This window comes from Ursus arctos, unplaced genomic scaffold (assembly GCF_023065955.2).
Source record: "Ursus arctos isolate Adak ecotype North America unplaced genomic scaffold, UrsArc2.0 scaffold_8, whole genome shotgun sequence".
Lineage (NCBI taxonomy): Eukaryota > Metazoa > Chordata > Mammalia > Carnivora > Ursidae > Ursus > Ursus arctos.
The window spans coordinates 37,963,083-37,990,294 of record NW_026623100.1 but is presented as its reverse complement, the minus strand read 5'-3'; the positions used below and the strand labels follow the sequence as shown (position 1 = coordinate 37,990,294).

General features: G+C 36.9%; 1 protein-coding gene across 13 annotated transcripts in view; it reads right to left on the bottom strand.

Annotated features, from left to right (window-relative positions):
• The window catches only part of ALMS1 (ALMS1 centrosome and basal body associated protein), a 208,891-nt gene that overhangs the window by 18,963 nt on the left and 162,716 nt on the right, over positions 1-27,212 (bottom strand). For all 13 annotated transcript variants that reach the window (XM_044392239.3, XM_044392227.3, XM_057308925.1 and 10 more), the window contains one exon: positions 19,210-20,372. In XM_044392239.3, the coding sequence (XP_044248174.3) occupies positions 19,210-20,372 (1,163 nt within the window). The remainder of the gene's footprint in view (positions 1-19,209; positions 20,373-27,212) is intronic.

Sequence of the window (27,212 nt, the reverse complement as noted above, 5' to 3'; positions counted from 1 at the left end):
AACTTTCCTTATTTCCACACTTGGTAAGGTGGCCACCGTTTCTGACTTGCATAACAATGGCAAAGAAAAATGTTACCTACTGTAGCTGGGCAGAGTCCTAGAATTATCTACTATCTCCCTGACTTTCCCAAACTCTGAGGGGCAAAAGAAATATAAAGAAATACACAATCAGCATTCCAGTTCATGTCCTGGGAAGAGGACTCAAAGCAGTATCTTGCAAACAGGTAATAAAACAATACAGAGAAGTCAATCCCATTCCTTGTGGGCAAATAAATGGTTTCCACAGATTGTTCAGAGACAAAGACAAGTAATCTGTAAACAAAAGACAAAGACATATATAAGTAAATATTTTATAGCATTAAAGCAGAAAGGGGAAAAAAAAGAAAATTTATTTTGCAAGAAGGTTTACCTATTTCAGCCAATAAATAATTTGTACTCTCACTCTATAGAGAAAATTAAAAAGAACACAGACCTAATGACATAGATCCAAGATAAACTAAAACAACAGAAGAAGATTAAAAGGCAATTGACAAAATTAACACAATCCGTCAAAAAATTAATGAGTATCTCCTCTGTGTTGGAGAACCAAGGGCAGTCACTAAAGAAAAAAACTGAGGACAACAGTAATAGCATTATACCACTGCAACAGAAAGCAGGCGTTTTACAAAAAAATAAAGAAAACTTAGCCAGTGAGGTAGATTACAGATTGAAAAAGTCTCCTAAAATGCAAAGCAGAAACATAAATAGACATATTTCCAAAGAAGACTTATGGACAGACAACAGACACATGAAAAGACACATGTTGCCATTTGCAACATCACTGATCATTAGGGAAATGCAAATCAAAACTACAATGAGAGATCACCTCACACCTGTCAGAAAGGCTAAAAACAACACAAGAAACAACAAGTGGTGAAGATGCAGAGAAAGAGGAACCCTCTTGCACTGTTGGTAGGAATGCAAACTGATGCAGCAACTGTGGAGAACAGGGTGCAGCCTCCTCAAAAAGTTCAAAAAGAACTACCCTAAGATCCAGTAATTGCACTACTGGGTATTTACCCCCCAAAACAGAAAAACACCAACTCAAAAGGATACAAGCACCTCGATGTTTATAGCAGCATTATCAACAATAGCCATAATACGGAAACAGCCCAAGTGCCCACTGACTGAAGAATGGATAAAGAAGATGTGTGTGTGTGTGTGTGTGTGTATGTGTGTGTATATATATGTGTGTGTGTGTATATATATGTGTGTGTGTGTGTGTGTATATATATGTGTATATATATATATATATATATATATATATATATATAATAAAACAATATTACTCAACCATCAATCTTGCCATTTGCAATGACATGGATGGAGCTAGAGAGTATTATGCTAAGTGAAATAAGTCAGTCAGAGAAAGACAAATACCATATGATCTCATTCACATGTGGAATTTAAGAAACAAATGAGCAAAGGGAAAAAAAAAAAGAGGTAAACCAAGAAACAGACTCTATAAAAACTATATAGAAACCACACAGAACTGATGGTTGCCAGAGGGGAGCTGGCTGGCGGGATGGGTTAAATAGGTGATGGGGATTAAGGAGGGCACTTGCTGTGATGAGCACTGGGTGATGCATGGAAGTGCTGAATCACTATACTGCATACCTGAAACAAACATTACACTGTATGTTAACTGGAATTTAAATAAAAACTTAAACAAAGAATAAAGAAATGTAACTCAGTAATAAAATGACAACCCAATTTTAAACCCAAATAGTCCTTTTAAAGATCTGAATAGACATTTCTCTAAAGAAGATATACAAATGGCCAATAAGTATAAGAAAAGACGTTCAAAAATCAATAGTCATTAGGGAAATGCAAATTAAAACCTAATTGAGATACCATTTCCCAGTCATTAGAATGGTTATAATCAAAAGACAGGCAATAACAAGCGTTGACAAGGATGTAGAGAATCTGTAATATGATCCTGGTGGGAATGTAAAATGGTGCAGCCACTCAAAAGGTTAAATAGGGAGCTACCATATGTTCCAACAATTTTATTACTAGGTATATACCTAAGAACATTGAAAAAAATATGTCCACACAAAAACTTGTATATTGGGGCGCCTGGGTGGCTCAGTTGGTTAGGCGTCTGCCCTCAGCTCAGGTCATGATCCCAGGGTCCTGGGAATGAGTCCCATGTGAAGCCTGCTTCTCCCACTGTCCCTCCTCCTGCTTGTGCTCACTCTCTCTCAAATAAATAAATCCTAAAAAAAAAACCCCTTGTATATTAATGCTTATAGCAGCATTTTTCATACTAGTAAAAAAAAAACAACAAAACCAGAAACAATCCAACAACTCATGAATAAACAAAAAGTTGTATTATGTATATGGAATATTATTCACCTGTAAGAACAATGAGTATTGATTCATGCAACAAAATGGTTGAACCTTGAAAATATTTAGTGAAAGAAAGCAGACACAAAAGGGCACATATCGCATGACTCATTTATATGAAATGTACTGAAAAGGCAAATCCACAGAGACAGCAAGTAGATTAATGGCTGCAGAGTGGGGAGAGGCAGGAGGGGCTGAGAAATAACTGTTAATGGGGTTAATGACATAGGGGGTTTTTTGGTGTGGCAAATATGTTCTGGATTTAGTGGTGATGGTTGTATAGCCTTCAAGGAATATACTAAAAAGCACTGAATTATATATTTGAAAGAGTAAATTGTACAGTATGTGAATTTTATTTAAAAAATTAATAGAAAAAATTAATAGAGATTGACCAACACTGAGACATACTACGGGAAAATAACTTACATTAAAAAATATGTCAAGAATCCAGGAATGAAAATCCAGGACACCACAGGGAAAAAATATCAGGGCTGCCTCTGACACAGAAACATTAAATGCTTGTGCTCAGAAAAGGGGAATAAAATTGACAGAATTTTGAATTAAGGATTATTATCCAAAGTTTTACATCCAACCAAGTTGTTGTTCTTAAAGATAAGAAAAAGTCTCAAATTGTAAGAACTGAAGAGATGAGCACTCCTGAACAACTGTTTAAAAATCTAGCCAAGGGGCGCCTGGGTAGTGCAGTCGTTAAGCGTCTGCCTTCAGCTCAGGGAGTGATCCCAGCATTCGGGGATCGAGTCCCACATCAGGCTCCTCGGCTGGGAGCCTGCTTCTTCCTCTCCCTCTCCCCTGCTGTGTTCCCTCTCTCGCTGGCTGTCTCTCTGTCACATAAATAAATAAAATCTTAAAAAAAAAAAAATCTAGCCAAACACTGATGAATCAATAAATTCTACCTCTGAAACTAATGAAAAAAAAAAATTCAACTCAAACAAAACCATATAGCAATGAACAAAAGAAGACTGGAAACAGTAGGAGATCATTAAAAATGACAAAATACCCTAAAGAACCAAAACAATTTTGAAAAAGAAGAACAAAGCTGAAGAACTCCCACTTCTTGATTTCAAAAACATATTACAGTACAGTACAGGATGGTACAGTAATATAACAGTTAGTACTGGCATAAAGACAGACAAATACGTCAATGAACCAGAAATAGCCTAGAAAGAAATCCTCACGTATATGGTCAAATGATTATTGTCAAAGGATCTTTGACTCTTGATGCCAAGACTACTCAAAGGGGAAATTTCTCTTCGACAAATGGTGTAGGGGAAACTAGATATCCATTTGCAAAGAATGAAGTTGAGCCTTACTTTAAACCATCTAGAAAAATTAACTCAAAATGGATTAACGGCTTAAACATAAGACCTAAAACCAAAAAACCCTTAGAAGAACACATAGGGGAAAAGTTTCATGGTATTGGACTTGGCAATGATTTCTTGGATATGTTAGCCAAAATTACACGCAACAAAAGTAAAGAGACTACAGGGACTACATCAATATCAAATATATTTGTGCATCAAAGGACACAAGAAAGTGAAAAGGGAGAAAAACATATATATCTGATAAGGGGTTAATATCCAGAATATATAAAGAACTACAACTCAATGACCAAAAAATAAGTAACCTGATTCAAGAGTGGGCAAACGACTTGAATAGACATTTCTCCAACAATGGTGTACAAATGGCCAACAAGCATATGAAAAGATGCCCAACATTACTAATCATCAGAAATGCAAATCAAAACACAATGAAATACCACTGCATACCCATTAGGATGGCTACTACAAAACAATAACAACAACGACAACAACAACAAAAACAACAACCAGGAAATAAGTGTTGGCAAGGATACAGAGAAACTGAAACTCTTATGAACTGTTTGGTGGGACTATAAAATGGCGTAGATGCTGTGGAAAATACGGTGGTTCCTCAAAAAATTAAAAATAGAATTACCATATGATCCAACCATTCCATTTGTAGATATATGTCCTAAAGAACTGAAAGCAAGGTCTTGAAGAAGACATATTTGCATAACCATGTTCACAGAAGCATTATTCACAATAACCAAGAGGTGGAAGCAACCCAAATGTCCATGGAGGGACGAATGGATAAACATATTGTGATATATATGTACAATGGAATATTATTCAGCCTTAAAAAGTAAGAAAATCCTATCACAAGGTACAACATAGATGAATCTTGGAGACATTATGCTAAGTAAAGTAAGCCTGTTACTAAAAGACAAAAACTCTATGAGTCCACTTACATGAAGATATCTAAAATCAAGTAAAACCAGGGGCTCAGGCAGAGGGAAAGGGGGAGTTGTTGTTTAATGGGTGTAGATTTTCCATATTGTAATATGAAAAAGTTCTGGAGATCTATTTTATGACAGAATATACTTAACACTACTGAATTTTACATTTAAAAATGGTTAGGATGATAAATTTTTTGTCATGTGTTTTTTTTAAACCACATTAAAAAGTTCACTTGCCTCAGTCTGAAATGGAATTTTGCATAATAAACATTTACTTAATAAACATATGAGAATAGGACTGGAGGAGATTATGTTAAGTGAAATAAGTCAAGAAGAGAAAGACAATTATCATATGGCTTCACTCATTTGTGGAACATAAGGAATATCAGGGAGATCGGTAGGAGAAGGAAGAGAAAAATGAAAGGGGGGGTAAACAGAAGGGGAAATGAACCACAAGAGACTACGGACTCTGGGAAACAAACTGAGGGTTTTAGAGGGGAGGAGCGGTGGGGGGATGGGCTAGCCCGGTGATGGGTATTGAGGGCACGTATTGCATGGAACACTGGGTGTTCTATGCAAAAATGAATCATGGAACACTACATCAGAAACTAATGATGTACTGTATGGAGACTAACATATCATAATAAACAAACCAACAAACATGAGAACAGGAAAAAATAAGGATAATAAAATTTAAACCAAACATATTTGTTATAACTTCACAGTTAAGTAGAATAAACTCACCACAAAGGAAAAGTGCTCAAATTCGTTGGGGGAAAAAAAGTTAAATTTAACTAGATGCTACTTACAGTTGAGCAAAGTGACCCAGAAAGGCTAAAAGCAGAAGGACAGGCAAAGAGAAACTGTGCAAATGTAAAGTTTAAAAAATTGCACTGAAGTGGAATCAAAGACAAAATGGAAAATGAAACTTACTTTGTATGATTTATGGTATAATTCACAGTGAATAAAAAAAGTATCATGAATGTTTATGTGCCAGACATAGAATAAACATGTACCTATAAACCTTTAATTACCACAAAAATAAATCGACCTTCAAATATACTTTTTTAAAGTACATTTTAACCTTGTGTGTCTACCAACTCTTGTGCATGATGACACTGTAACTTTTTTAAAGTAAGCTCTACACCCAATGTGGGGCTTGAACTCACAACCCCAAGATCAAGAGTCACATGCTCTGCCAACTGAGCCAGCCAGGCACCCCTAAGTACACTCTTTGAAGTCCTTAACAGAACAAGGAAACCAATATTTGGGAAAAATATAATTAATAAAGGTGAATTACTGGATATAATTGGAATGTCATACTCTATATGGAAACTCCACCTCCTTTATAACACCCTTGGAGTACTTGTTCATACATTAAGCCACAAAGAAAACTGCTATAATATCCTTAAAACAGAAATAGAACTGAGTACAATCTCTGATCACAATACTTTAAAATTGTAAGTTCATATGTAGTGACAATAAATCCAACTTTAAGAATTTTAATTAAAAAAAAATTACCCCCTAACCTTTCCTCTTGGATCAAACAGGAAATCCAAAGCTACACTTACAGAACATGTAGAAAGCACTACTAATAAAAATACCACAAACTTAAATCTAGTAGATATATATATCTAGTTCCCATTCAGGGATCTAAACAGTCAGATAAAGCAGCCCTCCATCCTTATAACACCACCACCATCAACAACAAAAGTGTATCAACTTTAAGTTCACGACTTTTCTTGAAGCCATCAGAAAGTTGAGATCACAGGTTAACCTTGGCCCAAAATCTACGGAGAAATTTTTGCCTGCAGGGAGACATGCGACATGAGCACCAGATCATCTGGATGAAATACAACTGGACAATATTAAGAAGGATGGAGACTGGATTAAGTAGAGACCAAGTATATACACTGGCAAGAAAGTGAAACCCTTGGGAGCTACAGAAATTGGGGGACTCGGCACCTTCTTGCTCTTTCTCTATAAAATCCACCAGGAAAAAGAAGAGTTTATTCAAGCGTCTATTATAATGCAGACCCAAGAAACAGGAAGAGTAGCTGTTGTGGGAAGGGTACAAAACTCTACCTTGGAGGGATATTAGCAAAATCAGTAGAATAAGGACCTCCAGGGACCTGTCACCAACACACCTGGCAAGAACTGTCAAAAAATCAACCTCATCAGAATTCTAGAAGATAGTCAAAGGTTTATGGCAACTAAGTGAAAACTTAAGCAATAGCAAGGCCACCTAAACAAGATAGGAGAGCTTTGTGGCTTTTATTTTTTTATTTTATTTTATTTTTTTTAAAGATTTTATTTATTTATTCGACAGAGATAGAGACAGCCAGCGAGAGAGGGAACACAAGCAGGGGGAGTGGGAGAGGAAGAAGCAGGCTCAAAGCAGAGGAGCCTGTTGTGGGGCTCGATCCCATAACGCCAGGATCACGCCCTGAGCCGAAGGCAGACACTTAACTGCTGTGCCACCCAGGCGCCCCGCTTTGTGGCTTTTAACATACCCTTCCCAGGCATGGCATTGAAGACAGTAGCCTGCATTCACAGTGTAGGTACTTGCTTCCAAAAAAAAGCACAGAGTATGTTGTTTCCAAGGAACTGTTTCTTTGAACCTGCCTGAGTATTCCCTAAAGGACTGACACAAGGGAGCCTATCTTTGTTTCACTAAACCTGGAACTCTTTTAGGGCATTTTAAAGGACAGAATTTCCTTGAAAACAGTGAAAACTAAATGAAAAAGGCATTACTGCATAGGGCAAGCAATAAATAAACAAACAAACAAATAAATAAAAGTTGGTTGAAACACTAGGCACACTGAAAGCCAGGGAGAAAAGCAGTGAGAATTTTGGGGAAATGGGGTTTTGAAAATCTCCCATGAACCCCAGGGAAACTAGAAAGTGCATGCACAGTGCAGAATGCATGTGCAGAGAAGACCTGAGAAGACCATAAGGTTTGACAACTGGCTGATCTGTAGGTTCAGTGCAAGCCGGAAATCTGGCTAAGGCAGAGTTGTAAATGGCCTTTTAAGCACTGGAGTCCCTAATACAAAGATAATCTACAAAAACCTAGGGAATTGTTTTCCCCTTTCCTTTCCTTCTTTCTTTTTTTGCTTTCTCTTGATTCCAGGCACTTAAGGCAATCTGTCAAACAACTAGCTAACTAATGAGCTAAAGAAACAGACATCAGAGACCAAAAATACAGTCTGTATAGAAATAGTTTAGAAAAATCACTAAACATACCAACAACTTTAACCCACAACAAGCAATAACAACAAACTCTAGGTAGTGGGGAGGATAATCTGATTCTCAGAGTTACCACATCACAATATTCAAAATGTCAAGTTTTCAACCAAAAATTACAAGGCATCCAAACAAGAAAGTATGGGACACTTACAAGAAAAAAAAGAAAAACAGAAAACTGCCCATCAGGAAGCACAGACATTGGACTTACTATACAAAGATTCTTTTTTTTTTTTTTAAACTATACAAAGACTTTGTATCAACTGTCCTAAATATGCTTGAAGAGCTAAAGGAAACCATGGACAAATAAACAAGGAGAATGATGGCTCACCAAATAGAGATTAAGGAAACAAATGGAAATTATGAAGCTGAAAGGTAAAATAACTGAAATGAAAAAGTCACCAGGGCAGTACAACAGCATACTTGAACAGACAGATGAATCCATGAATTTAAAGACAGGATAAATGAAATTATCCAGTCTGAGGGACAGAATGAAAACAGAATAAAGAAAAATGAACAGAGTCTAAGAGACTTACAGAACACCATCAAGCTTACATAGAATATAGATGGTGGGAGTGTCAAAAGGAGAAGAGAGAGAGGAAGAGTCAGAAAGACTATCTGAAGCAATAATGGTTGGAAACTCCACAAATTTGATAAAAGACATGAATCTAAAATTGAAGAAGTTCAATGAACTCCCAGTAGGACAAGCTCCACACCAAGACACATAATAACCAAACTCTTAAAAGTCAAAGATAAAGAATCTTGAAGCAATAAGAGTGAAGAGACTCATAACATAGAAGGGATAATCAGTAAGTTTAACTGCCACTTTCTCATAAGAAATGACGGGGGCCAACAGACAGTAGGATGACATATAAAGTGATGTGAAAAACTGAAAAAAGAAATCTTTATCTGGCAAAACTATCTTTCAAGAATGAAGGTGAAATGAAGACATTCCCAGATAAACAAAAGCTGAAAGAATTCATTACTGGAAGACTTGCCCTACAAGAAATGCTAAAGGGACTCCTTCAGGCTGAAATGAAAGAACAAGAGGCAACACGTGAAATAATGTGAAGCAATAAAATCATATGATGCCATTTGAAGAAACAACACTGGTAAATGTAAATTCATAGGTAAATATAAAAGTCAGTAATATTATATTTCTGGTTTGTATCTCCCCTTTCTTTTCCTGTAAGATTTAATAGACAAATGCATAGGGGCACCTGGGTGACTTAGTTAAGTGTTCAACTCTTGATTTTGGCTCAGGTCATGAGATCGAGCCCCACCTCAGGCTCCATTCTGGGTGTGAAGTCTGCTTGGGATTCTCTCCCTCTCTCCCTCTGCCCCTCCCTGACTCACGTGCACAAACATTCTCTTTCTCTAAAGAAAAAAAAGATCAATGCATAAAAAATAATTATAAATCTCTGTTAATGGGTATATATAATCTAAAGATATAATCTGTGACTATAACAATTAAAAGAGTGAGAGGCATGGGCGCCTGGGTGGCTCAATCAGTTAAGTGTCTGCCTTTGGCTCAGGTCATGATCCTGGGGTTCTGGGACTGAGGCCCACGTGGGCTCCCTGCTCAGTGGGGAGTCTGCTTCTCCCTCTCCCTCTGCCCCTCCCCTGCTCATGCTCTCTCAAATAAATAAAATCTTAATAAACAAATAAAATCCTAAAAAATAAATAAAAGGGTGAGAGGCAGAGCAATATAGAAGTGGGAGTTTTTATGTATTATTTAAGCTAGATTGGTATCAGTTCATGTTACATATTATGTTATACACGTAAGATGTTAATTGTATCCCCAAGGTAAGCATTATGAAAATAAATATAAAGGAAAGGAAATGAGACAGGAATCAAAATGGTTCATTACAGGAAATCAGTTAAATACAAAGGAAGGCAGGAATAGAGGAAATGAAAAAGAAAAAATTTATGTAAGACATAAACAAATGGCAAAATTGCCAAAGTAAGTGCTGTCTTATCAGTAATTATTTTAAATGTAAATAGATTAACCTCTCCAATTAGAATGCAGAGATGGCAAAATGGATTTTAAAAAACATGATCCACCTATGTGTTGTCTAAAAAAGACTTCATTCATTTATTCATTTTAAAAACTAAGGCAAGATACTTGTTTTGGGAGGGGAGGGGCGGAGGGAGAGAGTCTCAAGCAGACTCTCTGCTGAGTGCGGAGCCCAAAAGGGGCTCGATCTCACAACCCTGAGATCTCACAACCCTGAGATCTCACAACCCTGAGATCACCACCTGAGCAGAAATCAAGAGTCAGACACTCAACTGACTGAGCCACCCAGGCTCCCCAACTAAGGCAATTTAGTAAGATCATACAAACACCTGCACTGAGGCTGTTTTCTTATACAGTTGACCCTTGAACAACACAGGAAAAAGGGATGCTGACCCCTGAAGGTAGCAGAAAATCCACGTCTAACTTTTGACTCCACCCAAATTAACTAATAGCCTACTACTGACCAGAAGCCTTATGATAACATAAACAGTTGATTAACATCTATTTTATGTTATATATATTACAAAGTATTCTTATAATAAAGTTAGAGAAAAGAAAATGATATTAATATTATTAAGAAAATCAGGGGCGCCTAGGTGGCTCAGTTGTTAAGCATCTGCCTTCGGCTCAGGGCATGATCCCGGTGTTCTGGGATCAAGCCCCACATCAGGCTCCTCTGCTGGGAGCCTGCTTCTTCCTCTCCCACTCCCCCCACTTGTGTTCCCTCTCTTGCTGGCTGTCTCTGTCAAATAAATAAATAAAAATATTATTAAGAAAATCATAAGAGAAAATACATTTGTAGTATAGCACTGTATTGAAAAAAATCTGCATATAAGTAGTTATTTCACATCTATATTGCTCACATCCATGCTGTTCGAGGCTCAACTGTTATTTAAAATGACATAGAATGGAACTGATGCTTTAGCCCATTTCAATTAGATTCAATATCATATTCTCAAGAATAGGATTTGTTGTTGCTGCTACCTAGTAGTTCCTTTCATCAGAAGGTGTCAGATATGTGTGTTATTCTGGTAATACCCTACAGTCCCAGGCCACTACTTCTAGAACCCATGTAGTCAGGAATTTTGGGTGAGAAAGAAATTCACGCTCAGGAAAGGGGGAACCTCAGTCCTGTCTTTATCACAAAGTCCATCTTGTCTTTATCACAAGTCCATCCTGGCAAATGTCAGTGTGTGGCAGCCTATACTGGGGATGTTATTGGTGCCATAGCATTTTTACCAGATGTTATTAATGGAATGAAGTCATTCCAGTCTGGCCCCCTCCACAGCACCCATGAAAGGAGGACAGGGTCCTCAACCAAACCCATAAAAGATATACAGCCCAAACTGCCATCTCCTTGCTGTCCCCCATCCCCCCCTCCATTTTGAAGAAGACTCACTTTAGATCCAAAGACACAGTATTTGAAAGTAAAAGGATGAAAAAGATATCCCATGCAAATAGTAGTAATGAAAAGAAAGCTGGGGTGGCTCTACTAATAGCAGAAAAAAGAGACTTTGAGTTAAAAACCATTACAAGAGATAAAGAAGGGGATTATTTATTGATAAGAGGGTCAACCCATGAAGAAGATATAACAATTATGGACACATACATACCTGACAATAGAACTTCAAAGTATGTGAAGCAAAAATGGACAGAACTGAATGGAGAAACAGTTCCACATTAATAGGTGCAGACTTCAATACATTACTTTCAATATGATAGAGAAACTAGATAAAAGACCAGTAAGGAAACAGAAGACTTGAGTAACACTATAAACCAACTACACCTAATAAACAAAACACTCCAACCAACAACAGCACAATCCTCTCAAGTACACATGAAAATTCTCCACAAGAGACCGTATGCTAGGCTACAAAACAAGTCATAATAAATTTAAAAGGACTGAAATAATACAAAGTTTATTCTTTGACTGCAGTGGATTGAAACTAGAATCAGTAACAGAAAGAAATTTGGAAAATAAACAAAAATGTGGTAATTAAATAGTCAAACGTAATGGTCAAAAAAGAAATTATAAGGGAAATTAGAAAATACTTTGAGATGAATGAAAATGAAAATAAAACATACTAAAACTTTGGAATGCAGTGAAGGCTGAATTTAGAAAAAATTCGCATCTGCAGAAGCAGTGCTCAGAGGAAATTTATAGTGGTAAACACCTATACTAAAAAATAATAATAATTTCATAATTTTTTTCTTCCAAGTTTTTATTTAAATTCCAGTTAGTTAATATACAGCGTAATATGTTTCAGGTGTAGGATTTAGTGATTCATTACTTACATAAAATAATAATCTCAAATCAATAATCTAACTTTAAACTGTAAGGAATTAGGAAAAAAAGAGCAAACTAAACCCAAAGCAAGCAGAAGTAAAGCATAAAGATTAGAGTGGAGATAAATGAAATAGTGACCAGAAAAACAACAGAGATGCATAAATTCTTATAAACACACACACTACAAAAACTGCCTCAAGAAGAAACAAAATCTGAGTAGACTTACAACAAAGAGACTGAATCAGCAATAAACTTTCCCCCAAAGAAAAACGCATGACTAGTGGCTTCACTGATTAATTCTACCAAAGGTTTAAAGAAAGTATCAATCATTAGCACTAATTCTTCTCAAACTCATCCAAAAAACAGGAGATGAGGGACAATGTCCTAATTCATTCCATGAGGTGACAAAGTTACCTTAAGAAAACTACAGATGAATATCCCTTAGAAATAAAGATGCAAAAGTCCTCTTCAATATTCTACCAAAGTGAATCCAGCAGCAGATGATAAGAATTATATATCAAGACAAAGGAATATTTAAGGATTTATCTCAGGAATGCAAGGTTGAGTCAATACATGACTATCAATATATACCATATTAATAGAATAAAAGAAGAAAAAAGACCCATGTGATCATCCCAGTAGATGCTGATGTATCTGGCAAAAACCACAACCCTTTTATGGTAAAATTACTCAACAAAAAAGAAAAAAAAGGGCACTTCCTTAACATGATAAAAGTCATATGTGAAAACCCAAAGTTAACATCATTCTCAATGGTGAAAGGCTAAATGCTTTCCTTCTAAGATCATGAACAAGACAATGATGTCCACTTTTGCCACTTTTTTTTTTTTTAAAGATTTTATTTATTTATGTGACAGAGAGACAGCCAGCGAGAGAGGGAACACAGCAGGGGAGTGGGAGAGGAAGAAGCAGGCTCCCGGCGGAGGAGCCTGATGTGGGGCTCGATCCCATAATGCCGGGATCACGCCCTGAGCCAAAAGCAGACGCTTTAACGACTGTGCCACCCAGGCGCCCCTACTTTTGCCACTTCTATCTGACACTGTTGGTCTGGAAGTTCTAGCCAGACCAATTAGGCAAGAAAAAAAAATAATGGGCACTCACACTGGAAAGGAGGAAGTAAGACTATCTCTAATCACAGATGACATGATCTTATATTTAGAAAATCCTGAAGAATCCACAAGAGAACTGTTAAGAGTTAACAAATGAGGGGCGCCTGGGTGGCTCAGTTGTTAAGCGTGTGCCTTCGGCTCAGGGCGTGATCCCGGCGTTGTGGGATCGAGCCCCACATCAGGCTCCTCTGCTGGAAGCCTGCTTCTTCCTCTCCCACTCCCCCTGCTTGTGTTCCCTCTCTCACTGGCTGTCTCTATCTCTGTCAAATAAATAAATAAAATCTTAAAAAAAAAAAAAGTTAACAAATGAATTCAGTAAAGTTACAGGATACAAAACCAACATGCAAAAATTAATTATGTATCTATATACTAGCAATAAACAATACAAACATGAAATTAAGAAAACAATTACACTTAAAATAGCATCAAAAAGAAAAACTTACTAAAATTAATATGGAATTTTAAGGGACTCTGAATAGCCAAAACAGTCTTGGAAAAGAAGAAAAAGTTGGAGGTCCTACACTTTCTGATTTCAAAATTTATTACGAAGATATAATAAACCAAAACCAGCATGGTATTGGCATAAGGAAAGACATAAAGACCAACAGAATAGAACAGAAAGCCCAGAAATAAACCCCCACATATATGGTCAAGTGATTTTTGGTAAGGGTCCCAAGACCATTCAATGGGGAAAAGAGTCTTTTCAACAAATGGTGCTGGGACATGTAAAACCATAAAACCATAAAACTCTTAGAAGAAAACAGAATAAAACCTTAATGACATTGCATTTGGCAATGATTTCCTGGATATGACACCAAAAGCACAGGGACCAAACGGAAAGACAGACAAATTGGATTACATCTAAATGAAAAATGCTTTGCATCCAAGGACAAAATCAACAGAATGAAAAGGCAATCCACGGAGTAAGAAAGAATATTACAAATTAGGTAGAAGAGGTTAATATCCAGAATTATATAAAGAACTACAACTCAACAACAACAAACTCGAGTAAAAAACAGGCAAAGGACTTGAATAGATATTTGTCCAGGGATGATATACAAATAACTAATAAGCATATAAAGATGTTCAACATCACTCATCATTAGGGAATGGCAAATCGAAATGCAATGACATAACACTTCACACCCATTAGGATGGCTACTATAAAAAAACAAAACAAGTGTTGGCAAGGATGTGAAGAAATTGGAACCCTTGTGCGCTGTTGGTGGGACTGTAAAATGGTGCAGCTGCTGTGGAAAACAGTATGGCGGCTCCTCAAATAATTAAAAACAGAATTATCACATGATTCAGCCATTCCATTTCTGGCCATATATATATACCTCCCAAACTGAAAGCAGGCTCTTGAACAGATATTTGCACACCCATATCCACAGCAACATTATTCACAATAGTCAAAAGAAGGAGTAACCCAACTGCCTATAGACAGCTGAATGGATAAGCAAAATATGCCATATACATACAATGGAATATCATTCACCCTTAGAAAATAAGAAAATCCTGTTACATGCAACAGCATGGATGAAACTTGAGGATATTTTGCTAAATGAAATCAACCTATTACTAAAAAACAAATAATAAATGATTTCATTTATATGAGGTACCTAGAGTAGTCCAATTCATAGAGACAGAAAGTAGAATGGTGGTTGCCAAGGGTTGAGCATAAGGTGGAATGAGGAGTTGTTTGTATGGAGTTCCAGTTCTGCAAGATGAAAAAGAGTTCTGGAGATGGAGGATGGTAATGTTTACACAGTGATATGAATGTACATAGTACCACCAAGCTGCACACTTAAAAATGGATATGATAAATTTTGTTATATGTATTTTACCACAATTAAGAATAAAAAAAGAAAGAGAACAAGAAAATCAAATAAGAATAAATTTAACCATGAAGGTGCAAGACTTGAACAACGAAAACAACAAAACATTGCTGGAAGAAGTTAAAAACCTAAATAAATTGATAGACATTCTGTGGTCACAGACTGGAAGACTTAATGTTAAGATGGCAATAAACTCCAAACCAATCTACAGATTTGAAGCGATTAATATCAAAATCCCCATGACCTTTTGGCAGAAATGGAAAAGCTGATCCTAAAATTCATATGGAAATACAAGGGGGCTGAATAGCCAAAGTAGTCTTAAAAAAGAACAAACTGGAGAACTCATCTCAATTTTAAAACTTACTACAAAGATACAGTTATCAAAAACACTGTAGTAATGGAATACAGATAAGCATGTAGATCAAAGGAATACAATTGAGGGCCCAGAAATAAACCTTCACATGTATCATCAGTTGATTTTTGACAAGAGAGCCAAGACCACTCAATGAGGAAAGAATAGTCTTTTTAACTACTGGTGCTAGGACAACTGGATATCCATGTGGAAATGAATGATGTCATATCATACGCAAAAATTAACCCAATATATATCAAATATGCAAAGGAAAGAGCTAACAAGTATAAAATTCTTTTTTTTTTAATCTTTTTTTTTTTTTAAGATTTTATTTATTTATTCGACAGAGATAGAGACAGCCAGCGAGAGAGGGAACACAAGCAGGGGGAGTGGGAGAGGAAGAAGCAGGCTCATAGCAGAGGAGCCTGATGTGCGGCTCGATCCCACAACGCCAGGATCACGCCCTGAGCCGAAGGCAGACGCTTAACCGCTGTGCCACCCAGGCGCCCCACAAGTATAAAATTCTTAAAAGAAAATAGAAATAAATCTTCAAGACATTGAATTTGGCAATGGTTTCTTAGATATGACAACAAAAGCACAAGCAACAAAACAAAAAATAGAACTTCATCAAAAGTAAACAGATATGTATCAAAGGACAGTAATAAGCACGTGAAAAGATAACCCAGAGAGTGGGAGCAAATATTTGCCAATTATATATCCAATAAGAATCTATAATCCAGGGGCGCCTGAGTGGCACAGCGGTTAAGCGTCTGCCTTCGGCTCAGAGCGTGATCCCGGTGTTATGGGATCAAGCCCCACATCAGGCTCCTCTGCTATGAGCCTGCTTCTTCCTCTCCCACTCCCCCTGCTTGTGTTCCCTCTCGCTGGCTGTCTCTATCTTTGTCGAATAAATAAATAAAATCTTAAAAAAAAAAAAAAGAATCTACAATCCAGAATATTTAAAGAACTCTTGCAATTCAAAAACAAAAAGACAATTATAAGTGGGCAAAAACCTGAACAGACATTTCTCCAAAGAATATACATATATATACATATACATATACATATATATATATGTATATGTATATATATATATGGCGGACAAGCACACGAAAAGATATTTAACGTCATTAGCCATTACGAAAGGGAAAGGCAAATCAAAACCACAATCAAAATGACAATGAGTATGAGATACTTCACACCTAGTAGCTTGGCAAAAAAACCCGCCACAAAACAAAGTAAATAAAAAGTGCTGGCTAACGTGGAGAAACTGGAACCCTCAGACATTGCTGGTGGGAATATGAAATGGTGTATCCTCTGTGGAAAACAGTTTGGTAATTACTCAATAAACTAAACACAGAATTACCATATGACCCAGTACTTCCACTCCTAAGTATATACCCAAAAGAACTGTATACAGGTGTTTAAAATAAAAACTTGTATACAAATGTTCATATCTGCTCTTTTTTACAGTAACCAAAAGATAGAACAACTTAAATGTCCATGAACAGATGAATGGATAAATAAAATGTAGTATATACATGCAATGAAATATTATTCAGCCATAAAAAGCAATAAAGTACTGACACAGGCTAGGACATGGATGAACCTCAAAAATATGCTAAAGTGATAGAAATCTGACATAAAGGTCACATATGTGGGGCACCTGGGTGGCTCAGTCATTAAGCATCTGCCTTCGGCTCAGGGGGTGATCCCGGGTTCCTGGGATCGAGCCCCGCATCAGGCTCCCTGCTCTGCTGGGAGCCTGCTTCTTCCTCTCCCACTCCCCCTGCCTGTGTTCCCTCTCTCGCTGGCTGTGTCTGTCAAATAAATAAATAAAATCTTTAAAAAATAAAAAATAAATAAAAAATAAAGGTCACATATGGTATGATTCCATTTACATGAAATACACAGAATAGGCACCAGCGGGTGAGTGCTTAATGATTATGAAGTTTCTACTGGAGGGATGAAAAAGTACACAAACCAGATAGTGGTGCTGATATAAAACACTGTAAAACTCAGTGCCACTGAACCGTATGCTTTAAAATGGTTAAACTGTAAACGACGTAAAGTTTGTGTTTTACCACACACAAAAAACCCCTCTATCGAGATCTTTTTATCCAGATCTCCTCTATGGAACAAAAAACCTTCATCTGTATCATTCCCAATTCTTCACTTACTTTAAAGAAAAAAAGTCATATTGTACTATTTATACAAGTAATCATTATCATTTAATACCTACCAAATACTCAATTATGAGAAATATTTATGGCAAATTGTCTGAATGTCTTGTGCTTCCTTTCCTCTAGACAAGTGGTCTCTAAATTTTTTGATCATGCAGTCCTACTGACAAAGTATTTTTGAGCACAAATTACCAAAGTAGATATTTATTTATAAGCTATAAATTATGACTATACTCATATATTGTAAAAGATATACAGAAATATAAATTTTAAAAGGTTGAGAAAAATAAATATAAATCTAACTTTTTTTTTTTTTAAACACCTTTCTTTTTTTATAATGATCCATTTTGCAAGCATCCTTCTTTGGAGAGCACTCCTCTGGATACCCTAATTTTATCTCCCTAATCTAAGGTCATATTAACCTTATGGGTATTGTTACTGAATCTTTTTTTTTTTTTTTTAAGATTTTGTTTATTTATTTGACAGAGATAGAAACAGCCAGCGAGAGAGGGAACACAAGCAGGGGGAGTGGGAGAGGAAGAAGCAGGCTCATAGCGGAGGAGCCTGATGTGGGGCTCGATCCCATAATGCCGGGATCACGCCCTGAACCGAAGGCAGACGCTTAACCGCTGTGCCACCCAGGCGCCCCTGTTACTGAATCTCTTGTAAGGATGCTGTTGAAGACTGTTAGACACACTGTGGTGCCTTCTTTACGAGAACAGATGAGAGGAATTTCTCTTAGGTCTTAGTATCAGAAATATCTATAATGTTTTTGAAATTTTAGTATGTTTTTATATTACAAACTTATGTAATAGGTCACAAAATTCTAGCAACACCAACTGCTAGAAAACGGAGCGAAATTCGTGGCTCAGTTCTAGCAACCATATCCACAGGTATATTGATCTCCCTTCTGGCTTCAACTTGTCTTCCCATCACTCACAACCCTTCATTTATTTATTTTTAAAAATCATGTTGTAGCCCACGCCTCCCTGCCTTCAATTTAATTTTCTATTATTCTAATTCTTCATTTACTCAAAAAAACTCATTATTGTATTACTTATATATGTATGGGTGTGTGTATATGTGTATGTGTGCATCAATGTATGTGTTTAAAAGCACCTCAAAACTTCTTGAAAGACAGGGAGGAACGAATAAACAAAAAAACCCAAACGAACAAAAAAGCCAGGCACTATTGTTCGGAATGGAGACCATCCTAAACTGGAAGCCCCCCTGTGCCAGGGGGACACTTTGCAGATTCTGAAGCATTTAGCAGCAAAGCCCTTCGTCCAAAGGGTAATTCGTTTAACTGAGTGTTGATGAAAAGAATGACAACTCACAATAGCACTGTACTACACTTTCTCACTATTTTCCAGTTGGTAAGAAATGTTATAGTGAGGAAAGGGCAATTGGCTTTTTTTTCACCTGTGTGCAAAGCTTAACTAAAAAGTCCATGAAAAAGGCAGTCACATTGCCAGATGCAATTTGTAGCCATGTACCTGGATGTGTTTCCTTCTGGTGTGCTCAGAAGTCATTTGGGGATGACTCATATTCAGTGCTTTCTTGTTCTTCTTGTTCCGCCTCTCAAAGTATCTCCTCTGATGGTCGGTGAGGCTGCTGTATAATTTAATTCGTCTGGGTGACAGACAAACTCTTTCCTGGCCAAAAGCTTGGATCAGTCGGGCAGTGTCAATGGTGGAAATAGAGCTGCTCCTCTCATGCAAAGTCACCTCTCTATCTGTTTGCGTCAATATATCTGATTCCACAGGAGAAGTCGTGGTGGAAACGATGTTGGTGGGGGTGTCTGTGAGCAGCTCACTCTCCTCTGAGGGTCTAGAATCTGAAGAAGTGTTGTTTCTATAATGAACACCTGGCTGTTTTCTCAGGATATACTTATCAAATTTAATCTGTTCGATTTTAATCTGATTGGGTTTCCCAGCTTGATGAGTAGAAAGCACCTTGCTTTTTTTAAGCTCTCCTGCGGTTTTATGGAATTTCTCTAGGCTCTTATATCGCTTCTTTTTCTGAAGCTTGTTTTTCTGCTGTTGCTGTCTACCACTCCATTCCTTAACATCTCGTTCCCCTCTGCTATCATCCTGTGTGCTTTCAGAGGTCCGGAGAGAGTATGTGATGGGATTCTGAAGAAGTTTAGCCAAACGATCAAGTCGCTCCACCAAGGATAGTTCTTTCCTGTCACTGAACTCAGGAGGTTTCTGTTGCCTCTTTCGCTCCTGATACTTGTTCCAGAGTTCATTCAAACTCACACTGTGCTGAGCTGTTGGCTCTGGGGTGACCTTATGGTCCTTTTTTTGATCATTAATTTGTTTGTCACTTTTGGGATAATCTCTAGCCCGACTTTTAGGACTATGCATCACTTCGTTTTCCAAGTTCACATTGATACTGAGGCTCTCTATTCTGGTATAATCTGCCTTTGTCTTGTCCACATTTTGATGAGGGGAAGGAAGACGAATGTGTTCTCTTTGTTTGTCTGGACGATGCTGAAAGAAATCTTTCCAAGAATGTCTCATGAAAACACTCCTCCCTAAGGATTCATGGCAAAAGTCTTGATCACTTGGTAGGTGCACTGGATGATGAAAGTAAAACTTGGCTGACCTGAAGACAGAATGGGTAGTATTTTCAAATTCTGAATGACATCTGGACTCTGAAAAGGAGAAAGAAAAAGATTTTGAAGGACTTTCAAAATATTTGCATTCCCTTTCGAAATGGTATTCACACTTAATTCTCTAGATACAGAACAAAGACCTAAGGAAAAAACAGCTTCATACAAAGTTTCAGGAAATTCACTAACTACACAAAGGATTCTAGCCGTGTGCCTGCGGGCCAGATTGATGCAATAAAACTTTAAGGGACTAAGGGTCAAAAGACTCGGATTCTAGGTTAGATTCTGCCATAGACTGGCTGTGTGACCTTAGGAAGGCACTTCAGTTCTCTGGATTATAACATCAACTGCTATGTATTCACTGCCTGCTACACGTGGAGTATTATGATATGTGCTCTCTATCTGTCTCTTTTCCTTTTAAATCAATCTTGTTGATAAAACTGAGCGAGAGGTACTGTTAACCTTATTTTCAGCTAAGAAACCTGAGACCTCATTTTCATCATCAGTAACTAAACAGGCAGGATGAAGAAAAAAAAAAAACTCTTCATGTCTCTTAGAGGCTTTTAAAATTCCTTTCTCTGAATCATCTTCACATTTCCCAATTTTTTTTATTGTGGTAAAATACACCTAACATAAAATTTACTATCTTCATCTTCAGTTTTTCACAGTCATTATTCTATATCAAAACAGGCATTTTTAGATATAAGAACATCTTACAATTTATAAACCCTAGCTGTAAACACTAATGTACACACTTTTGGAGTTCCAAGTCATGTGTAGAAACAAAGATATATATATATGCGCAACAAAGTAACACTTGTGACTATGGGATCCTTTTTGCCCACACTATAGATTATTGGCAACCAGAATTTTCATTACTCTGAGAATCCCTAAGACAATTTCCCCAGACTACAATAAGATACATGGATTTTTATACCTAATAAGTATAAAAAGACTCTCAAACTTCCCAACAAACAAAAGTCCAGGACCAGATGGCTTCACCGGTAAATTCTACCGAACATTTTAAAGAATACAAAATCTTCTCAAAGTCTTCCAAACAGTACAAGAAGAGGGAACACTTCCAAACTCGTTTATGAGGCTACTATTACCCTGACCCCAGACAAGAAAATTACAAGCCAATATCCCTAATGAACACAGGAGTAAAAAATCCTCAACCAAATTCAACAATATATAAAAAGGATCATACATCATGATCAAGTGGGATTTATTGCAGGGATTCAAGGATGGTTCAATACCCACAATTCGATCAATGTGATATACCAAATTAACAAAATGAAGGATAAAAACCATGTATCATCTCAACAGATGTAGACAAAGTATTTGAGAAAATTCAATATCCACTCGACAAAATCTCTCAACAAAATAGATATAGAAGGAATGTACCTCAACACAATGCAGGTCATATATGACAAGACCATAGCTGACATCATATTCAATGGTAAAAAACTGAAAGCTTTTCCTTTAAGATCAGGAAATAAGACAAGGATACCTACTCTTGCCACTTTTATTCAACATACTACTGGAAGTACTGGCCCGAGTAATTACGCAAGAAAAAGAAAAAAAAAAAAAAAAAGAAGAAGGCATCCATTCCTGTCCTCTTCCAATCTGTTCTTCAAACAGTAAACTTCAAAAATGTAAATTGGGGGGGCGCCTGGGTGGCACAGCGGTTAAGCGTCTGCCTTCGGCTCAGGGCGTGATCCCGGCAATCTGGGACCGAGCCCCACATCAGGCTCTTCTGCTATGAGCCTGCTTCTTCCTCTCCCACTCCCCCTGCTTGTGTTCCCTCTCTCGCTGGCTGTCTCTATCTCTGTCGAATAAATAAATAAAATCTTAAAAAAACCCACAAAAATGTAAATTGGACCTATCATTTTCTATTTAACAATTTTCTCTTACTCTTGGAACAAAACTCAAACTCCTTAACAAGGTGTACCTGTACCTCACCATGCATTACTCTCCTCCTTGTTAATTATATTCCAATCATGCTGGCTTTTCCCCTCGTTTCATTAAGTAGCATGAACAAAGGCATAAAAGTGGGAAAGTATAAAGCAAATAGTTCAGTGTAAACATTCAGCTTATGTGTCTATACAATATACAAAGTAAAGGCAGTAGATAAAATAAGGTAGGAAAGGTTATTTGGGGCCAACAGAACAGACAGCCCAGAAATAAATCCACCCATTTATGGTCAATTGATCTTCAATAAGAGTGCTTAGAATACCCAGAAGGGAAAGAACAGGCTCTTGAGCAAATGGTTTTAGAAAACTAGATATCCATAGGCAAAAGAATTAAATAGACCCTTACCTTACACCCTACACAAAAATCAACTCAAGGGGTGCCTGGGTGGCTTAGTTGGTTAGGCATCTGCCTTCGGCTAGGGTCATGATCTCAGGGTTCTGGGATCGAGCCCTGAGTCGGGGTCCCTGCTCAGCCAGGAGTCTGCTTCTCCCTCTTCCTCTGCCCCTCCCCCTGCTCATGCTCTCTCTCTCAAATAAATAAAATCTTAAAAATATCCACTCACAATGGATTACAGACTTAAATGTAAGACCTGAAACTATAAAACTCCTAGAAGAAAACAAAGGGGAAAAGCTTCACGACACTGATCTTGGGATTTCACGGATATGACCCCAAAAGCACAGGCAACAAAAACAAAAATAAACAAGTGGGACTACCTCAAAATAAAAAGGTTCTGCACAGAAAAGGAAACAATAAAGTGAAAGAGCAAACTATGGAATGAGAGAAAATATATGCATGCTGGATATCTGAGGAGAGGATAATCTCCAAAATATATAAAGAATTCATATAACTCAGTAGTAAAATAATAATCCGGCTGAAAAACTGGGCAAAGGACTTGAACAGACATTTCCTCAAAGAAGACATAAAATGGCCAATAGGTAGATCTAGGAAGGAAGGAAGGAAGGAAGGAAGGAAGGAAGGAAGGAAGGAAGGGGAACGAATGGGAGGGAGGTATGTGGGGACAAATTATATGGAGCCTGGAACACTAGACTAAGGACTTTAACTTTATTCTTAATGGAAATTAAGAGCCACTATATCATTTTGAGCAGAGGAGTAACATGATTATGGCTGTATTTCAGGAAGGATACCACAGTAACAGTATAAAAGAAGCAAAATTTCAAAGGGCTAGATAGAATACATTAAAAAATAAAGCAAAAATATGGGGCGCCTGGGTGGCTCAGCTTGTTAAGCGACCAACTCTTGATTTTTGGCTCAGGTCATGATCTCAGGGTTGTGAGATCGAGCCACGTGTCGGGCTCGCACTCAGCACGGAGTCTGCTTGAGATTCTCTCTTCTTCTTTCTGTCCCTCACCCCAGCTCATGCTCACTCTCATGCTCTCTCAAATAATAAATAAATCTTTTTTTTAAAAAAAGCAAAAGTAAAAGAACGAGGAAACAACATTACTGTAAAGTATATTTGTTTTCTAATATCAGCATTTTTAATCAACACAGTACCACTGACTTGGGGCTGAAGTAAAATATATAGTAGAGTAGAAAGTGAGCAAGCTGAGTTCACTGAGTATAAAGGGCTCAATGAACAATGAGACTAGCCAATCCTATCTCATGGCACCTTTTTTTTTTTTTTTAAAGCCCCAGGGTGCGGCTTGAACTCAGGACCCTGAGATCACGACCTGAGCTGAGATCAAGAATCGACACTTAACTGAATGAGCCACCCAGGAACCCCTCATGGCACTTCTTTAAGAGTAACGGTCAAATCAGTTGAGGTAGTTATCTACTTCTGATAATGCATTAGTTCTATACATAACATTTGCTAAATTCCCCCCAAATATATTAAAAATATGATTTACCACTTTTTAAAAATTAAAGTTAAACACGCTCATTGCAAAATATTCAAATAATGCAATGAAAATTAAAGTTAAACATGCTCATTGTAAAATATTTGAAAAATGCAATGAATGCAATGAAGGTGAAAAAGGTCTCCCTGATATTCCTAAGCCCCCAGGCCCACTTTCCAGTAATAACAACTATTAAGCAGGTTTTGTATATCCATTCAGATAAAATGCTGCCAAGTAATGCAAAACTATTTGTTCAAAGAAAAAAAGATTTTATGTATATGCAAACATTTTATATTAACTGATTTGACATACCATAATTTAACTAGATATTTAGGCTGTTTCCAGTTGTTTATTCTTCTGAAGAATGCTGCAGTGAATGTTTTGTGTATGTGTGTGTGTATGATTTTATATATTTGGTCCAACTTTATGTGTCTAACTCCTGCAAGTGGAAATACTGGGTGACAAGGACATTTATTTCAGTTTTAGTCAGTGTTGAGAGTTTAGATAAAGTGGGGTCCATAATATTGCTGCCTCAGCATCCATTCTAGGGGGCAAGTGGCCTGCAGGTCCTTTGAACTGATGCTAGTCCCTTCCATGAATGCATGCACTAGAGAACAACCTGCAGAGTCATAAGTAAATTTAGTTCCTTATATGATTTCCCCAAAAATCCTTGTGATAAACAGGGCCTTTCCCATATGCACCTCCCTCCTTAGATAAAACTCCTGACAAGCTTACCAAAATACCGTTATTTCCGATTTTGAATTGACCAATCCGGACTTGGCCTGGGAACCCCAAGGAGCTCCACTTGTAGACCCCAATAAAGGCATGTACTCCAGGTCCTGCCATTTTCTCTGCCTGCACCCTGCCTTGACCTCCGCGTGTAGCCTCCCAAAGCATGCCATGTACCTCCTCCAGAACCTGTAATAAACTTCTCTAATTTAACTCCCCTGTGCTCTTTTATTGAGCCATTGGACATCCCAGAGCTCTACTTAACAAATGTTAATTTACTAAAGTCATAACAGTTAGATATTGCCAAACTGCCCTACTCCTCAAAAAATTTGCCATAAATTTGCAATTCTAACAACAGTATTATGAAAATGTATGTACGTTTTCCCATACCCCAACAATAATTTTTATTGGCATCAAATTTTTTCATCTATACTAAAAGGCTTTAAAAAAACCTGTAATTTAGTATATTTCTTTAATTATTAAAAAGGCTAAGTATTATTTCATATTTTTAATGGCCATTTATATTTCTTTTACCATAAAATTCCTGCTCATGTCCTTTGATTTTTTTTCTGTCAGACTGTCTTTGATTTATGAAAAGTTCTTTGCACATTAAGGAAATTAGCCCCCTTTTCTCAATATCAGTTTAAAATTCTTTTCCTACTCTCCACTTATAAATTGACTTCGTATATGGTATTTTTTCACCATAAAGAAATTTAAATTTAAAAATGTAGACAAATATATCAAATCTTTGCCTTTATGACTTTTAGATTTTGTCACCTTACCTTATTAAGTAACAATAATCCATACCTTCATCTAGAACTTTTATGATTTTGTGCTTTTATACACTTACATCTCTGAAATATATGAATTTTGGTAAGAGAAGGTAGAACTACAACTTAAGTCTGTACTTCCACGTCCCCAAGTGCTAGGTAAGCATCTTGGCAGGATTTGTTGAATAATCCATCTATTCCAAACTGATGTGAAATGGCAGTTTTATCACAGAGTAGATTCTCACTGTATTTAAGTTTATTTCCATTAATGTGCCCACTCTCAGTCTCTTGCTCCAGCAGCATCCTTTTAACTACTACTGTTCTATAGTTCATTTTAATACCTTGTGTGGCTAAACCCTACACCATCTCCATCACCTTTTTCAGACTCTTTCTGGTAAAGAGAAACTTTATTTTATTTAAAAAAAAAATCCAATCCTACGAAAAAGCTGCAAAACAGTATAATGAACTTATATATTTCTCTTAGATTCACCAGTTACTAACATTTTGCTACACTGCCTTTATCTCTCTTTCACAACCATAAACACATATATACATATATTATTAATATTTTATCTGAGCCACCATGGAAGAAGTTGTAAACATCATGTCTTTTTCACCCTGCCTTTTCACATACTATAGGACGTATACCCTAGAAAGAAAGGTAGTCTCTTAAATACCATTATCAAACATATCTAATTTAACATTGACATGATACTAATGTGAAGTTTATATTCAAATTTCAGCAATTTTCCCCAAACCGTCCTTTGTAGTCCTTTTTTCCCCTGGGCTAGAGCTCAATCTAGGATCATGACTACATTCAGCTGCCATGTCTCTTTAGTATCCTTTAATCTAGAGTAGTTCCTCGGCTTTTGTCCTTCATGACACTTGCATTTTTGAAGATGACAGAACAGTTATTTGTAGAATGTCCTTCAATTTGAGTTTCTGTGAATTTCACTGTGATTAAAGTTACGCATTTTCAACAGTTCTACAGGAGTAATGTGTCCTTCTAAGTACATCATATGTAGAGTACATAATTTCAATGTGTCCTATTCCTGGTGGATGTTAATACTGAAGTCCAGAGTTCTCTACTGCAAAGGTTAACTTTTTTCCCTTTGAAATTAATGAGCAATGTGGGAAGATATTGTGGGATATTTCAAGGCTGAATAAATATCCTTCTCCCCCATAAATTTTCACTCACTGGTTTTATCATCCACTGATGATTCTTGCTTACATCTATTATTACTATGAGGGTTAACTATGGAGATTTTCTAACTCTATTTTTCCTATGTTTAGTTGGCATTGTACTATGAAGAGAAGCCTCCCCTTTTCTTATCTATCTAATCAATGAATCTTAATGTGTTTTAAAATCAGTATGGATGCATGAGTTTTTTATTTCTATGTGTTTTTTATTATGTTAGTTAGCCAACATATAGTACGTCATTAGGTTTTGATGTGGCGTTCAACAATTATATAACACCCAGTGCTCATCACAACATGTGTAGGTTTGTTTTTTTTTTAACGCGTGATTTTTTTAAAATAAACCTTTTGATTTAGAA